Below are 13,642 nucleotides of genomic sequence, written 5' to 3' on the forward strand. Positions count from 1 at the left end.
TAAGCTGAGCACACTCAGTAGTTTCTCTGCTCCCAAGGTGGCCCTCCAGAAAGCTCAAATTTCATCGCAGCTGCTCCACTAGATCTGGGAAGGGCTTCTTTGGGGCCCCCAGGAATGCAGGCAGGGCCTATATCAGCTCTGCTTCCCAAGAGCTCGGCCCCAGCGCTGGACAGGTGAGGTGGGGGCAGGGGACAGGCAGCCTCAGACCATGCTGCCCTATCTCAGCTAGTTCTGACCCCTTCCTTTGCACTCCCTCTCCTTCCTTCCTTCCTTCCTTCCTTCCTTCCTTCCTTCCTTCCTTCCTTCCTTCCTCTTTTCCTCCTTCCTTCTTTCCTTCCTTCCTTCCTCCCTTCCTCTTTTCCTTCCTTCCTTCCTTCCTTCCTTCCTTCCTTCCTTCCTTCCTTCCTTCCTTCCTTCCTCCCTTCCTCTTTTCCTCCTTCCTTCCTCCTCTTTATCCCACCTGACCCAAGGGCTCTGGGGGAAGAAGAGGCTATTTCTAAAAGGAACGTTTTATAAACCTGTCCTGATTCCTTTCACAAATAGCCTCCTATTCCCCCAGGGGCTCTGGGGTTGTTTCCTAGAATGAAGGGTTCACCATAGGTCGTGTAGCAATCAGTGTTTTCCAGAGAAACAGAACTGATAGGATGTATATATGTATGTATGTATGTATGTATGTATCTGCATATGCACAAGTATATATACATTTATTTTAATAAATTGACTTATGCAATTGTGGGGCTGACAAGTCTGAAATGTGCAGGGCAGCCTGGCAGGCTGGCAACTCAAAGAAGAGTTGACACTGCAGTCCTGGGGTAGAATTACCTCTACTTTGGGAAACCTCAGTCTTTGCTCTTCAGGCCTCTCAGTTGATTGTGTGAGACCAACCCACATCATCGAGGATGTGTCTCTACTTTACTTCAAGTCCACTGGTTGTAGATGCCAACCACAGCTACAAAATGCCTCCACAGCAACACCTAGACTAGTGTTTGAAGGAGTCACTGGGGACTAGAACCTGGCCAGGTGACACATAAACCTGACCATCACAGTGGTCTAATCAGTAGGGAAACTGAGGGAGAATTGGGACTTAGAAGGTGCAAGGCCTGAGGCCCCTGGGAGTTCTAGTGGCTGCAGTCAGGTCCCACCTCTCTTACCCTTCTCTCCCTTTGTTCTCATGGCTCCTGCCTAGTCTGACCTACTTCAGAAAAAGGCTACCTCCCATGTCTGGGGACTCTGGATGGGGGAGGTAGGATATGCTCTCCAGAGAATCCCTTCTGAAGGTGTGGTATGGCCTGGATTGCTAGGACCTAACTCTGCTGTAGCCACTGCCTGGCTCTTGGACCCTGTGCCAATCCCTGTTTCTTCATAGAAATGATGGAGGGTAGACCCCACCCTTCCCCCCATGGGCTAAATATGGAGATTTATGAGCCAGAGCAGTTCTCACAGTCAAAGGCATGGAATTGTATCTCTTCTCCTAAGTTGCTTACAGAGTAGCAAGGAGAAGGCCACGGACCTAGCCAACAAGATACAATAGAAACAGAAAGTGCTGAGTCCAAGGCCTCAGCCTAGAGAGGGAGTCTTGCTCCACCCCCAGGTCTGACTATATCTTCCTTGAGCTCCTGTTCCAGGAAGAGGTGATTTTCTGAGTGTGACTCCTCTGTTCCTGGCACCCTGTACATCCTTAGCCATAGCTTACAAGTGAACAGCTGGTTGTGATGGCAGGAGGCCCTCCCAACACCAAGGCAGAGATGGAAATGTCCCTGACAGAAGAACTGAATCATGGACGCCAAGGGCAAAACCAAGAGCACCTGGTGATAGCGGGTGAGGATCCCCTAAAATACCCCTAGGCTACAGCCAACTGTGTAGATACATGTCTGTACCTGTGCATGTGTGTGTTGGGAAAGGTGCATGTGTGCATGGAAGTGTTTGCACATCTGTGTGTTGGGCGGGCTTTGAGGATTTGTGGGTTGATGGTAAGGGATCTAGGAGAAAAGGGATAGATGATGTGAGCATTTTGCCCTGGGAGGGAGGAGGATGGGAACAACATGTGTGGTCCCTCTGTCTTCCCCTTGTCCAAGCCACCACAGTGTCTGTTGCAAAATACTCAGAGGGCTCAAATTATGAGACCAGAGATCAATTCTCTCTCCCAACCCTCGAATTCATTTTCCTGCCATTTGGAGGAAAATCCAGACTCCATGATCTATAAGATTGTATCAGCCTCCTCAAAACATTTCATACTATGATATAGACAGAAAATACCATTTCTATAGCACACAAAGGGATCCAGATCACATTGCATTTATGTTTGTTCTTACAATGCTCCAAGCCTGCTTCTTCCCCAAAGACCTTGCATTTGCTGTTTCCTCTGTCTGGAATGCTCTTTCCCTCAATTTCCCAGGGCTGGGTCCTTTATTTTTTTCAGGTCCCTGCCTCAATTGTTGTCTCCTACTTTTCTAGAAGGAGCCCTTTCCTTCCACTATGTTACCCTGTTTTGATCATTTATGGAGCCTGCATCTCTCTGTCTGCATTTGCAAGGATAGACCTTCTGTTTTACACCTGTCATTCACTCTTATACACAAAACAGATGGTCAGTTCCTTGATAGCTGGAATCTTGTTCTTGGTCATTGCTCTCTAGATTACTGGAGAGTAACCTAGTCTCGAGCTGAGCCCTCAGGATTCTTGTTTAACTTTTGAACAGATGAACAAACTGAGACCTGGGATCAGCTGGTGGACAGTGGTTAATGGGTGCTGAGTGATTCCCAAGAAAGCTGGGGACTCTGTCTTCTTTTTGGTGTGTTTTGTGCCCAAGAAGCCCTGGTACAACTTCTATGGGTGCTCCTGGGGTCTCTGTTCTTCTCTCTAGAAATGATGGAGCATGGATCTCGGTCCCTGGGTGCCTCCCAGAAGAGGCAGAAGTTGGAACAAAAAGCTGCTGGCTCTGCTTCAGCGAAACGAGTTTGGAATATGACTGCCACCCGATCCAAGAAAATGGTACTGCATGGGGTCCTCAGCACATGTTGGCCAGGTTGGGGTTGGGAGTACTGGTTGTAGGGGCTGTAGCCTGACCAGGTCAGGCAGGGCTAGACATTGACTTGTGAGGAGGAGGAAGCTCCTGTATTCCAAGCTGGCAAATGAGGACAGAAAGGTCAGGGTCATCCTTTCCTATGCTTGGGATGCAACCTTGGGAGTTCAGAACGCCTGAAACAAATATTGCATGGGGAGTACATAAATATTTCACTCTGTAAATCCATTGTGTGAAATAACGCTTCCTGTATTTAAAATTGTGTGTGTGGTGCGTGTGTGTGTATACACACAATAACTCAGGTGAGGCTCCTACGCTTTCTGGCTGTTAAGAAATCCAGTCAAGTCGTCTGGCATGGTGGCTCATGCCTGTAATCTGAGCACTCTGGCAGGAAGAGGTGGACGGATCACTTGAGGCCAGGAGTTGGAGAACAGTCTGGCCAGCATGGTGAAACCTTGTCTCTACTAAAAATACAAAAATTAGCTGGGCATGGTGGCACATGCCTGTAATCACAGCTACTCAGGAGGCTGAGGCATGAGAATCGCTTGAACCTAGCAAGCAGAGGTTGCAGTGAGCTGAGATCATGCAACTGTACTCCAGTCTGGGCAACAGAGCAAGAGAAAGAAAGGAAGAGAGAGAGAGAGAGAGAGAGAGAGAGAGAGAGAGAGACAGAGAGAGAGAGGGGGAGAGAGAGAGAGAGAGAGAGAGAGAAGAAGGAAGGAAAAGGAAAAGAAAGGAAAGAAAGAAAGAAAGAAAGAAAGAAAGAAAGAAAGAAAGAAAGAAAGAAAGAAAGAGAAAGAAAGAAAGAAAGAAAGAAAGAAAGAAAGAAAGAGAAAGAAAGAAAAAAGAAATCCAGGAAAGTGAATCTGACCATTTTGTAGCCAGTCCTTTTAAGCTACATTCGATATGGGTGAAGGAATGTTTTAGAATAAATAGTGGCTATACTGTTGCAAATGATATTGGGAAAACACAGTCATTTTGGATGGGGAGGGAAGCCTGACTATTCTAGAGAATTAAGTGAGTCCCACAGTTCTGTAGCCAATCATTTTAGCTAGCTAAATTCACTGTGAGTAAGGGAAAGTTTTACAAAAATTGTTGTTATGCTGTTGCAAAGGCTGCTGGGAAAAGGCAACAAGATTGGAGAGGGAGGGAGGTCTGACTGCTCCAGGAAATCATGTGAGTCCCACAGTTCTGTAGCCAATTCTTTAAGCTACATTCATTGTGGGTGTTGAATCTTCTAGAAAAATGCTGGCCACATTGTTGCAAAGGATACTGAGCCATTTTGCAGAGGAGGTAGACCTGACCGTTTTAGGGAATCATGAATCCCATAATTGCGTAGCCAATGTTGTTCACCACATTCAGGTGGATGAGGGAAAGCGTTAGAAAATGGTGGTTTTACTGTTACCACAGTAAAGTTTGAAAGTTATTGGGGGGCAATAAGGTTGGAGAGGGAGGGAGACTTGATTGCTGAAATGATTTATTGGGTAGCCCCAGTGAAGAATGAGAAAAAAAGCTTGCAAGTTAGAGATTTCCTGGGAATAAAAATAAGTCAAATATTGAGTTGGCTTTTTGTGTCCAAAGACAGAAGCCAAATCAAGTTGCTCCAGGAAGTCAGGCTCCTGCAAGCCACCAACGTCCCTGAGACTAGAGGACAGGCTGGGCAGGCTACTTTACTGATCATTCCTTTCTTCAGGGGTCCCAGCTGCCAATGCCCAGAATGCTGAGAGAATCAGGCCATGGGGATGCCCATCTCCAGGAGTACCCTGGCAATTTCCAAGGCATGCGTTTCTCTGGTTTAATTAAAGTTGACTATGAGGGCTAGAGGTAGACTGTTTGAAAATATAGACATTAAATTGAATTTATAAATTAAATTTAGAAAGAGGAAATCTAATTTATTAGTTCCATTCATTCATTCATTCATTCCTTTATTTTTGAATAAAACAGTTAATGGAACTGTCTCTAGGAGAACCATAATATGCAAAGGTGAGAAAAGTTAATAATGCTATCCTGCTGACTTGGAAAAACTACTTTAAAACTACATGGAAATAAAAATGACATTTTTTGAAATGATTAACAGAGAGAAGTTGGGACTTGGTGTGTTAACAACAAACTATGTTATCTGAAACAAACAAAATCCAGCCATCAGCCATTCATCCTTATTTTTTGCCTTCAAATCTCTCAAATTTTTTTTTGTCCTTCTGATTCCAATTTATAGGAAAGTCAAGCAATGGTCTGAAAATTTTTCTAAGAGACACCGTTGATCAAATTCTAGTCATGGGGTCCCTCTAATTCCCATTATCTTTTTAATGCAATTTTTGAAGTATCTTAAGAAAATAAAATATTGTGACCATGAACTACTGTTCATAAAAATGTTGCACCACTATCTGTGTGCTCCTCTTGAGAGAGATTAGTTTTGCATTATTGCAACAAACAGAGTGCAGTGGCAAAGTTCCTATGAAAATCCTTTACACAGAAATTGATCCACCTTCAGTTTGATGTTGTTACTTCAGAACAGAAGAGGGCTGCAGATCTTTCTCAGGTGACAAGTGAGCCTCGGTTGTCTATTTTTTTGTAAGAATGAGGCAAATAGAAGAGCTAACCCAGGACTCTGCACACCTCGGTCAGGCCTTTCAAATGGCAGGCTCTACTTCAGCAGGGTAAGCGGGTAAGGAACTGGCTGTCACGTGGGGCACCCTGAACCCTGCCAGAATGAAGAGGATTTTATTTTGTGTCACTTTCACCCTAGCTTTCTTATTCATTTGATTCAGGTTTTGGCTCGGGGGTAAGTGCCTGGCTGCCAGCCAAGAGTGAGAAGTGCGGATGACTGCTTCATACACAGATCATTAGTTAAAGGCCCTGTTTTCCTCCCTCCTCTCCTTTCTTGTGATATGCTGCCATTGTCCTTGCAGGTCTAAGTCCTCTCTGGATGCTGCTGGCGGGGGCCTCCCTTGTCAGCTGAGTCCCATCTGCTTCCCATCCACACTGAGGCCTAGTTCCCCCATGGACACTTCCTGGATTCCAGAATTCTATTGAATCCTTTCATTAGCTGATGCCTCTCGGGTTGTCTTCCTTCTATGGGTTTAAACTGTTTTATTATCTTCAGTGGCACTTAGCAGAGCCTGAACAGGAACAAGTGTTAAATATGAGAGACATCATAGTGTAATGGTTAAGAATATAACCTCTGGACTGAAATGTCCTGGGTTCAAATTACTGCTCTGCTACTTACTAGCTGTGTGACTTGGACAAGTTAATTAACCTCTCTGTGTTTCAGTTTCCCCTACTTTCAAAATGGGATGTTAATGATACCATTTCACAGGGTTGTGATGAGGAATCAATCACTTAGTATTGGTAAGGGCTTAGAGGATGGCATGGTCCCTGGCATGTGGTGTGTGTTAAATAAGCAGCTTGTGAAATATTTCATCTTGAACTGGAAACCTGTAACTATGATTTGAGCCCAGGCAGGTCTGGCACCAAAAGCCAAAACACACTCTGTTCCTCTATCCCCCACTGACTCTTCAAAGGCATCAGATAGCCCTGGCTCAAGGGCTCTGGGGCAGAGATATACACACTAGGGAGTCGTTGGCAGATGGATGAAAATGAAAGCCACAGGGATGGCTGGCTGGGCTTACCCAGAGGAGTTGGTGGTTTCCCAGTAGCCAGGGTTCTAGCCTTAGCCCTGACATTTACCATGCATCTTTGGGAAGTAAAGGCACCTCGCCAGGCCTCAATGGCCTGGGCTGCCAATCAAGGTTTTACGTTCTCCTTCAGTAGGTTGCTCAGCCTCTCAGCTAATACCTGCATGTGAAAGTTCTTGCAGAGGACAGAGACCCCTGTCACTGCTCTTCTTTTGCCACAGCCTGCCTGGATGACCAAGAGCTACCGAGGAGCATGGTGCGGGTGGGGTGGTGGCCAGCAGCCTGTGTGGAGTTCCCAAGCTTTCCTAGAGGCCTGAAGCTGCCAGCCCTTGATTCCAGAGACCAGGCACCATGTGACTCCCCATGGGGTGCACCATTGGTTCTGGGCAAACTGGGGAAGCCACTCACGTGGGGCTGGGCAGGCTACTTTACTGATCATTCCTTTCTTCAGGGGTCCCAGCTGCCAATGCCCAGAATGCTGAGAGAATCAGGCCATGGGGATGCCCATCTCCAGGAGTACCCTGGCAATTTCCAAGGCATGCGTTTCCATTATGATCGGTAAGAGCTGAGGGTCTGTGGGCCCTGGCTGCTCAGACAGGGCCCAGAGTGGGGCGGAGGGGCTGGTGAGCAGCTTGGCCAGGACGGAGTCATGAGGGCCTGGAATGCCTCCCTGTCAGAGACCATGAGCACCCTGGCTCCCTGCCCATTTGGGGCATCCCAGTGCTCTGTGGGCTAGCCGAGTTGGGCTGGGCCAGGCTGGGCCAGGCTGGCTCAGGCTAGCTCAGGCTGACTCCCAGTCCTCAAGGCCCTAGGCCCTCTTTACCATGGGAGAGGACTGGAGGCTCATAGTCACTGTCCAAGAAGTTCCTGACCTTACCTGCTTGACCTCATTGCCTTCTTGTGCTCACTGCCAGGTCCTGCCGGGGCCACCAGCAGCTTTGACCCTCTGTCTTTTTTCTCTCCCAGCAACCCAGGTACAGATGCAGTGGCACAGACTAGCCTGGAAGAGCTCAATGTACTGGAGATGGAAGTCATGAGAAGACAGGTGAGGAGGGACCCAATTGGTGGGTGCAAGCAGAATCACAATGCCTTGGAGTAGTCAGGGCTCAACATCTGGGGTCTTGTAGCCCCTTACAGTCATCTTTCCCTTTAGCGCTGGAGGTAGGGCAGATTCCCTTCCTTTTCCTCCTCATCCCCATGGCTCTGACCCAGGTAGATGTCCAATCTCAAACCTACTGCTGTCCCTGAGATGCTGGCAGGGAATAGGGGCCGATAAAAGGTAAAGGAAGAGGGAACATACAAGGATAAGTGTTCTATGTCCAGAGAGAGAGTGATACCCAACAGTCTGAGAGAGGGGTCGCCTTTGTTCAAATCAAACCCAGACCTTCTCAGGAGGAGACCCTTCCTCCCTTGGCCCCCCGGAGCAGCTGGAATGGGCTGGCCTCTTCCAGAGAATGGAAGTGAGCATCAAGGGAGAAGGCAGAAGTAGCGACTGCAGACGCAGCAGCCAAGTCTTTGGTCCAGCGGACCTGGCCCAGCCCCCTGCTTCTCACTAGGGGCACTCCCCGCTCCACCGCCAAAGGGCAATCAAGCCCCTTCTTGCTTTAACTTTATGCTTTTCCGATGGCTGAGCTGTGGGCTTCTGGAGAAGAGCCTGGCTCAGTAGTCCTCCCTTTGGCTCCTCTGCAGCTATATGCAGTCAACCGGCGTCTGCGCGCCCTGGAGGAGCAGGGCGCCACCTGGCGCCAGAGGGAGACCCTGATCATCGCCGTGCTGGTGTCAGCCAGCATAGCCAACCTGTGGCTGTGGATGAACCAGTGATCGCCCCCGCGCGGCCTCCGTATTGGAGCCCTCCCTGCTTCCCCTTCTTTCTTTCCTCTTTCCCTGGGCCGCCATTGCCCATCCCCCTTTTATCTCCCAGCAGCCCTCAGGCAGCGTCAGGGTCATTTTCAGCTCTGGTTAGGCCTCCTACCTGGGGAGGTCAGGTCACTGCATTGGGAGGTCCTGGCTGCTGCGAAGGTGGAGGAGGACTGCATGGGCTGAGATGCCATCCTTTGAAGGGTGAAGAGCATGGCGGCATCTGGACGCCACAGTAACACCTAGTGGCAACCTTGCCTTCCTGACCTCAGCGGCCCTTCTGTTCCATCCTCTGTGGGCAGGGGTGTGGCTTTGTTTTCCTCCCTCGTTTGCTTCCACCTCGTGCACAACGCTCTGCGCAAACATCATGCTCAATAAAAGTTCCGCCATAGCAGCAAAACTCTGTGGCTGAGGTTCCTGTGTCCAGCACTCATTTGGGGCAACAGTGGGGTTGGGGTGCACTGAGGAACAACAGCGCCTCTTCACAAAGACCTTGTGGCTGGGACTGAGCCTCTGCCATTGCCCCAGGTGCCCTGGTTTCCTCCTCCCTTTCACCTTCCCCGCCTCACTGTCCCCAGCCCCAGCTTTGCAAAGTTCTTCCTGTTGGGCTGATGCAAATGGGTGCTTGTGGGTGTGTGGTTCTGGGAGCATGTCTGGACTGTGTTGCAGGGATGCAATCAGAGGAAATCTCCTGAAAGGGACCAGAAACATTCTCATTTGCACAAGAGGAAATTGAATTCCAGAGGGAGGAAACATGTACCTGGGTCATCCAGCGAGACAGGGCCTGGGTGTGAGTTCTGTGGTTTGAGTTTTCCTGAGTCCTACGCTAGGGTTTGGCCTGCCTCCTGCAGACAGACTCACTAGAGATGAGGTCCTGCCTCAGCTCTGCAGGCTGAACAGGAGCTACACATACCCCGCACCCTACCCACCACACACTCTGGGTCCACAGCCCATGAAGCACACCTCAGACAGGGTGAATAGCCGGGTCGTCCAGTGAGGCTGAGCCTGAGAGGTGGAGAATGTTGCCTGCCATATGGGGGCCTGACCACAGTGCAGATGTGCCTGGCTGCAGGAGGCCTACGGAAGAGCTGCAACCCCTTTCCCTGGGACCAAGGGATCAACACACATGTCTCTGACCCAGAACTTTCGATTGGTTTTAGTTGCTAAGTGCACCTTCCCTAATCCCCCAAATCTGTCAAGGATTCTCCATCTATGAAGATTGGGGAATGTGTTAGTCACTAGGTATGAAATGAATGTGTGTGCCTGTGTATGTGAGACAGAGAGACAGTGAAGAGACAGGGAGAGGAGGAGGGGCGAGGAGAGAAGAAAGGATGGAGGAAGGGAGAGACAGAGAGAGAGATAAAGTCAGAGACACAGAGCAGCAGAGGGAGGGAAGTTAGAGTAGAGGGAGAGAGAGAAGATTGAGTCCCACAGCCTGCTCTGCCCCTGCTCCCCATCTTTCTCTCTGGTCCTCATGGGCTCCTATACAATGAGGGGGTTCTTCCACACCTGACACTCTAGGGCTTGCAATACTTCTAAGATGAGGATGCAGGGCCTCCTGTCAGCTCTGTGGGACACCAGGTACGTGGCCCCTGGAGCCTGGGCCCTGCTCAAAGCAGAGAAAAGGACACCTAGGAAAGAAACAGTTGGGAGATTCTCTCTCTGGTCCCAGAGCACAGAGGTAATCAAGTGCTACAGGAAGCCCCTCTGCAGAATGGGGAAACAGCAGCACCCAGATATGAGTACTTCTGGCCAGGAGAGCCAAGAGGGCCAGGGAGTACCAGGGGTGTTCCCTGTCCTCTGCAAATGGGCCCTGGGGCCCCAGGAGTCACCCATGGGTTAGATGGAAGATGGGGGGACCTCCTTGCAGGCTGCCCCTCCTCTTCCTGCAGCCTCAGGACAGACCAGGACCCAAGATATAGAGGAATATTAAGGGAACCAGGGAGATGGAGCAGGGGCAGCACGTGCAGCTTCTTGCTATCAGCCCAGGGCTCCCACTGCCATGAGTCCAGCCTTCACACTGTCTACCCTGGGCTGCCCCTTTCTCCTGCCCCAGTCAGGCCTCACAGGAAGCTCAGAGGAAGAGGAGGCTGCAACCGGGAAGGGCTGGGTCTGCCCTTTGGGACCTAAGTGTTTGTCAGCCTGCACAGACATGGACATAGTTGCAGAAAAAGTCTGGCTGAAAATATGTTGTGAAACAAAGGTTCACCCTTGGGAGCAATTTAGCTGAGTTGCAAACAAACAGCATGGCAGTGCCCTGGAGGAACGTCTCCTGAGCCAGATGAGCTCATAAGGAGCCCTTGACTGGGCCTCCACCCTGCCTTTCTGTGTGACCACTTGGCTGGTTCCCAGCAGGGCTGGGGGCCAGTTCCTAGATGGGCATTCTTGCTCTATCTCTAGAACTCCCTGCCCCACCTAGAAGACCTCAGGAAGCTCCTACGAGGAACTGGAGTCAGAGCTGCCCAGGCTGGGCCCCTCTGCAATGTTCCTTAAGGGGCATGGGGACCATATTGTGGGGGCTGGCACATCTGTGATTCCTGAGCCCCTGGGAGACCCACAGAGGCTCAGGGGGCAGAGCGCCAGGAGGCAAGTTGGCACCTCCTGCCTGGCCCTCTGGCTCTGACCCACCTGGAGCATTTGCTCATCTGATTGCATTTCTCTGCCAACCTGTCCTTGCCTTGCCCAACCCCTCCACCCTGAGCCCACCCCTTCCTTCAGCAAGCCATGAACTTCCCCATGGTGAAGCAGGATGCTGTGGGTGAATGAATGAGGGAAGGAACTCATTCTTACTTGGGGGTAGGGGAGGGGATTCTCCTGGCATGCTGTTTATCTCTAGTCTGTGAAGCTTCCCAGGGGCTGACCAGGCTTAGTATTAGAGGGGTACACATCAGTCCTCCACTGGATCAGTAGCTTCTTGAGGGCACAAGGTAGCCTGCATTGTCTTCTGCACTCCTGGAACAAGTAAAGGACTGGCAGGATGGCCTCTGATTAGGGTCCCCAGAGATTGATTCTAGCCCTGGTCTTCCCCTCCTGGCCTTTAGGGCGTGCCTTCTGTTGAAAACCTTTCCCTACCAAAGGAAGTCAGTTCTATTCATTGCTTCCTACGGCACATCTACTCTGTGCCATACACGTTGTATCTTAAAAATGTTTAATTACACAAGTTGTTCATGAACACATTCTCCCCAAAAAGGCAAACATTCCAGGCCTAGCTAACACAGTCCCTTGCACCCCAAGTGCCAAGTCCCTCCACCAAAGTATTTCCCATGGTTTGGTTGGTGCGTATCCTTGCAAACTCTCTATGCTGTTCCATGAAGATTATGCACACCTGTATGTACCCCAGGCTTTGCACGCAGGATGTCATTTAAGCCACTCCTAACAGCCCCCTGAGGGAGTGGCTTGTCTTCCCAGCTGGCTGCACAGGTGGGCAAAGCTTTAATCCTCCATTTATGTAGTTTCCTGCCCTGCCAAGTGGGCTCCTGGTCCTCCGCCAGTCCTGGGCAAAAGCTGAAACTCAATATTCCAGTTCTTTTGTCACAGGCTGGCTTCCTGGCAGCTGGTGGAAGGTGGGAAGAGGAAGGTGGGCGTGTGAGGAGGGGTACATGAGGGTGCATGGAGGGGACTCTGCTGTAGCCAGGAGCAGCCTGAAATCCTGGTTTCTTGGAAAGGAGCCCAAAGCTCACTGCCCCAAGGGTCTTACCCTGTTTCCCTTCCCTAACCCCAACCCTTCTTGGAGGCCAAGTCCAGGGGACCTGGCAGAGGAGGTATGGATTTTCCCTCTCAGGCCAGGCCTACCCCAGGTACCTCTTCTCTCAGATTTCTCCCTGGCTTGACCTCAGGTCAGGTGGACTGGCTGAGATTGTGCCAAGACCTGGAGGCAAGTACACCAGAGCTGTGAGCTGGTGGGGTTGAATCCCCAGACACAAAGCTCTGAGCATGCTCCGTACAAGGGAGGGCTCCTCAGGGAGCTTGGGAGGGGCTGGTTCCTGGATCTGGGCAGGCAAGCAGCTTCCACAGTCAGGCAGCCCAGCATCCAGCCCTCGCCTGCCAACAGCCTGGGGTGTACAGGGCCCACACACAGGCCAGCTTCTCCAGTGGGCAGGTGACACCCTGGGGCAGCATCTTGAGTTTGCCTTAGCTATGGGCATGAGCTCTTCTCGGCCTCTGCCACCTTCCCCTGTTGGCCTCAGGCAGGGTGGGGCAGCTTTCTGACCTGGAGGCTGCAGCTAATTTGTCAGGGGCTCAAGGGCCCTGCTGGCCTGAGGGGCAGGAATGGCAGGAGATCTCTCTTAGCTCCAGATGCCGATGAGCCCCCAGTGGTTTGTCTCTGACTGGAGGTTGTGCAGAAGGACCAACAGATGCTGACTGGTCAGGAGATCCCCTGCCTCTGAAGCCATCTGATTGGTGAGGAAAGGGGCTGACCTTGGGCTGATACCTTTCTGTGACCACAGGCCAGTTGCCTCCATGGGGGTACAGAGCTGGAGTCCGTGAAAAGTGTGTAGGCCCTAGAACCTGGCTTGACATGGGTCTTCATGTGCATGGTCTGCCGAGGGAGCTGAGGAAAGTGGCTGTGTTGGGAAACTTTGTCCCTTGTTAAAGCAGTCAAATAAATTATTTGGGGCTCTAGGAGGGTGGAAGCACTGAGTGCCACACAAAGTTTGTCCTGAAGCAGCTGGGACTTTGTCCTTTCCTAGGAGAGTGGCAGGGAAGGTTGCTGGAGAAGATTTGGAGCAGAGGGACTTAGGGCCTGCCAGACAGGCAAACTTCAGTGGGAGGAAGTTGGGAACCCATGGGCCTTCACTGCCTGCCTGACTCTGAGCATTTCTGGGCCCCCCAGCCTCAGAACACGGGCAGTGTTCACTTGGAGCCTGTGGCTCTCTGCATATGAGTAGCAGTGGAGGTAGGGGCATGGGTTATGTGGCCTTCTCTCAGGAACCATGCTGGGATTTCAGCCTTTGCTTTTGACTGTTTGAACTGCACCCTGACTTCTTCTGGAAATCCTTAGAGGGGAGCACGCACTTCAGGCCTCTCAGGCTTGGGAGCCATCCACTCTGCTATTTGGGGAAATGCATGCGGGGTGAAGCCCTTGGAGCTTCTGGCTGAGGGAAGATTCTGGAGCCAGGCAACAGGCCTG

General features: G+C 50.8%; 1 protein-coding gene across 1 annotated transcript; it reads left to right on the top strand.

The window, feature by feature from the left end:
- The first annotated feature begins 1,624 nt into the window (after positions 1–1,624).
- FATE1 (fetal and adult testis expressed 1) lies at positions 1,625–8,732 on the top strand. Its single transcript, NM_001261152.1, is given in 5 exon segments — positions 1,625–1,818; positions 2,861–2,988; positions 7,106–7,212; positions 7,621–7,699; positions 8,344–8,732. Coding segments are annotated over 5 exon segments (552 nt in total). The 5' UTR covers positions 1,625–1,712; the 3' UTR covers positions 8,476–8,732.
- The last annotated feature ends 4,910 nt before the right edge of the window (positions 8,733–13,642 follow it).

This window comes from Macaca mulatta, chromosome X (assembly GCF_049350105.2).
Source record: "Macaca mulatta isolate MMU2019108-1 chromosome X, T2T-MMU8v2.0, whole genome shotgun sequence".
NCBI lineage: Eukaryota > Metazoa > Chordata > Mammalia > Primates > Cercopithecidae > Macaca > Macaca mulatta.